Here is a 3,928-nt window from a genome sequence, read left to right on the forward strand (position 1 = left end):
AAACTTTTAACAATATTTATAATATTATATAATCTAAATAAAATGTTTGTAACTGAACGTATTACAGAAAGCATTTATATACACTATAAATTTATGGATGGTAAAATATAAATAATAATGATGATACGCACATTTTTACTGATACTTGGTGTAATCAAAACGCAATTAATGGTGACAAATTGTACTTCCGTAATTACAGTTTTTATTAATTACGGCAAGATTAGTTGCCAAAAACAGTTTCGGGTTCCTCCATCCACCCTAACCAATTTCAACGTCATCTTGCTCTCTGCGTCTTACTGTTTCTCTCTAACACACATGTCGACTCTCTCGATCGTTCTCTCGCTCAGCTTTCACCTCTAATTGGCATTCTATATATCCTTCCCCCTGTAATCCGTGGAAATTCTCATGGGGTGAGTCTCAGAATTCTAATAAAGAAAACCAATTGCCTACTTCATAAATATGTAGGTATTATATTACCACGAAAGAAGAAAAAAAGGTTCTTCTTTTATTACGCATATTAATATAATATTTATACGAAAAAAAAAATTGAATTCAAAGCAATTTTTTGTTCTTTTCATTCAGATTTATATCTTTTCAGTTCTCGTTTTATCGATTGTACATTTAATTTGCTAAACATGTTCTTTTATTGAAATCATTCTTTTTAATTCTTTCAGATCTAAATAAAAAAAAATCTAAGTTAAGTTGGAATAGGAGTTCCTAAAGGAATGGTGAAAAGTATTCTTCATAAACAATAATTGAATAGGATAAAATCTAATAGTATATTGCAAATTTAATTATAATTAATTTAAGAATACAAAATATTCTTAATAATTATCTTGGAATTTGTGTAAATGAGCATTAATAATTGATTTTTAGTTAATAGTTCATAAATTTTATATCATTAGTTAATATTTAATGATATCATTTGTAATTTACAATTGCAAACATTATTTGTTGGTGCGATGGGAAACAATGTGTCGTGCAATAGAATTTAATTGTGCCTTACAGGATTTGCTGGATATTTTAAGAGAAGTTAATTCTCTGTTACGTAAACTAGTTTGCTCCGAGAATGTAATCATGGGAAGGACAAAGTTTTAAGAGTCCTTAAATTGTAAGATAACAATGATGTAGTAAATGACACTGGTGAAAATGCGTAGCAGAAGGGAATTATCAACCAGAAAGGTTCCAGCTAAATACAAAGCGGGTTTCCTGCTGGTAGATAAATGAATTAATAGGAGAAGCTCTCCGTCGGGATTATCGCCACCCCCGATAACGTGCGACGTCCCCGGAGATCGCAGCAGGATTTTGTAGCAATTCTTTCCGACGTCGTGCCCCGCTTTGTATACTCTGTTGCACGAGTACGTTAAGGAGATACCTAGTAACTGGAAGAAAAAAAACAGAAGAATAACTAATGTATTGACAGGTATATAGTGGAAAACGTTGTAACTTACACAATAAATACAAAAGTTCCAAAGACTTATGGACAAGTAAAGCCATTTGTAAGCGATTGGCTTATCTTTATCTTCGTAGTAGTTGTAAACGTTGTTGATGTTGAATATTAGGGACAAACTGATAATGCACACGAGCAAAAGCAATTTCCAACCGAACAGTGTGTTGCTGAGATCAATCACGTCGCAGAATTCGGTGAACTGCCTAAGAATAGCCTGAAAATTGCCGGCGGCCCGGACGAACCTGAAAGCCCTTCCATCTTTGATACTCCTAAATTCATTAGCGTACTCCAAAGTGGCTTGCAATTTCCCGTTGACCTCATTAATCCTCCGATGAAGACCCAAAATCACCAAATACATATTCAGAACAATGATGATATTTAGATACAAGCCCACGTAATTCATGAAACTGAAGTCTCTGTTCACGAAGAAATACCTATGTATAATAAATTGTGGTATGCAGGTGACGAAGGCTACAATTTGAGTGAACAGAATCTGTTTTCGTATGCTGGAATCCTCAATCCAACTTTGGTATCGTAAATATTCAAAGACCCGATAATATCTGTGCGGGTTCGTGAAAATCCTAGGTATGATCATGAGTAATATCAATGCCGTTCGCATCATCAATAGACATAGTTCGAGGGCTGCTTCAATAAACCGCAGACGAACTCTGTTTCTGTCAATTATTCTCATCTCAATCGTATATAGGAACAGGATTGTGTACAGAGCCAACACCATAAACGCGTATACTCTCATTACTTTCATTTTAAATTTGTAGTGGTACGGGACGATGCACAACAATGTCGAAATTAGGAAGAAGAATTTTACCGAAGCTTTACCCAAGAGATCCATTACGGATATTAAACTTGTTCATGTATGCGTTGGCTGGTTGGTGTCTGTCTTTATGTGTATGTTGTACCAGGATCTCATACCTCCACGATCCTGTATGAAGCCGAGACTGGAATGCGCTCCTTGCAAAGCATTGAATCAACAATATTAAAAATTGATTTATTCATCAATATTTAAATACCTGAAAGGCGGATCCTAGACCATCCGTTTTAACTGATCCAAGAATAATAATATTCTCTTTACACTAAACATGATTGCATTTAAATATTTATAACGTACTACTTCGTTTAATTGCTAATCACTTTAGTTTTAGTGCAGAGTTTATCAACTGAGAATATTTATAAGATTTCTTTACATTTGCTTACGTATACAAAACTATAGTTAAAATAACAAGTTCTTTCCATATCAATTTACCATAAGATCTGACAAGTTTATATTTGTTATTCCAACAAATTGTGTCCATGAACAGCGATTATAATTACTTCACTGAAATACATTCAATAATACCGAAAACCTATTTCAATTCAAATTCGCTAAGGAATCTAATAGTTGCAAATCATGTCTCTAAAAAAATAATACCAAAAAATAATTAAGCCTTTATCCAAAATATAAGTTACGAGAAAATAATTTTAGGAAACTCAATTGTCTCAAAAGTATAAAATAAAAATAATTAATAGCGATTTAATCAATAAAATGATCCTATTTGTATCATAACAGTTGCAAATGAAAAATAGATAGGTTCGAGCCATCGGATTCTATATTCCGCCAAATGAATAATGCATTATATCTACAGTTTATTACATTTCGCTTTTTGAAAGCATTCAATGCGACGTTATTTCCGCGTCGGTACACCGGTGCAATATTCTAGTGAGCGAGGCGATTTTATATATTTTTTGTTTTGTTTGTTAATGTTTTGTTCGAGCTGTCTGGACGAACATCGAAGTGCCCGGGGTTTCCAGTTTGGAGGGTGTCATAACAATTTAGGGGATGAAATATGTGCAGGCAGCTGCACGCGCACGCGGTTTAATTACATGCCGCTCCTAGACCGAATCCCACCCCTCCGCACAGCTCGATTCGTGCCGTCCTTCTTTCACATTTCATAATTTATTGTTTCATGTATACAAAGTGCTGCTTAACAATTGATTCCCGATGCCTAGGTTAACGTAAACATTGTTAACGTGTCGAAATCAACAGATCGACATAGAACGAACTTAATTCTAACTCACGCAGTTTCTATTCTAAGATTATAGTAAGCAAATTGTTTCAAAGTAAATTTAATTTCAAATGTTCACATATAAATCATATACACAATATTAAATAATGGATTATTTTATATTTAAACAACTTCAAACTCGAAGAAAAATTGATAATTTCAAATAAAAATAAAAATTGAAAGTCGAGCTAAGAAAATTCAATTAAGTAAATCATACAAAAAATAGAGAATTTTCTCTTCAAATATAATAAGAAAATTGTCAAGTGATAATGTAAAGGAACCCTCTAGTAATATCAATGATTTATTAAAATAAACAAATAAAAAATTTGGGGATTTGGAACGGATTATTATAATGTAAATTTAAAAATTTACATTTTATCTTATGGAAATAATAATAATATAATATAATAATAACGTT

At 32.6% G+C, this 3,928-nt stretch overlaps 1 protein-coding gene across 1 annotated transcript; it reads right to left on the minus strand.

Moving 5' to 3' along the window:
* Nucleotides 1-1,094: 1,094 nt before the first annotated feature.
* LOC108567638 lies at nucleotides 1,095-2,300 on the minus strand. The gene is made up of 2 exons (XM_017928231.1): nucleotides 1,452-2,300; nucleotides 1,095-1,382 (listed from the first exon to the last, which is right to left on the minus strand). Exons 1-2 carry the CDS (start codon nucleotides 2,298-2,300, stop codon nucleotides 1,095-1,097), a joined length of 1,137 nt encoding a protein of 378 aa, XP_017783720.1.
* Between the last annotated feature and the right edge of the window lie 1,628 nt (nucleotides 2,301-3,928).

This window comes from Nicrophorus vespilloides, unplaced genomic scaffold, assembly GCF_001412225.1.
Source record: "Nicrophorus vespilloides isolate i.1.1-1 unplaced genomic scaffold, Nicve_v1.0, whole genome shotgun sequence".
In the NCBI taxonomy this organism is placed as follows: domain Eukaryota; kingdom Metazoa; phylum Arthropoda; class Insecta; order Coleoptera; family Silphidae; genus Nicrophorus; species Nicrophorus vespilloides.

Bases quoted from the DNA above. Each gene is read 5' to 3' on its own strand.
- LOC108567638 (XM_017928231.1), bottom strand. From the start codon at position 2,300: ATGGATCTCTTGGGTAAAGCTTCGGTAAAATTCTTCTTCCTAATTTCG. The intron at 1,383-1,451 runs GTAAGTTACAAC...TTTTTCTTCCAG, and splicing joins GGAACTTTTGTATTTATTGT to TTACTAGGTATCTCCTTAAC.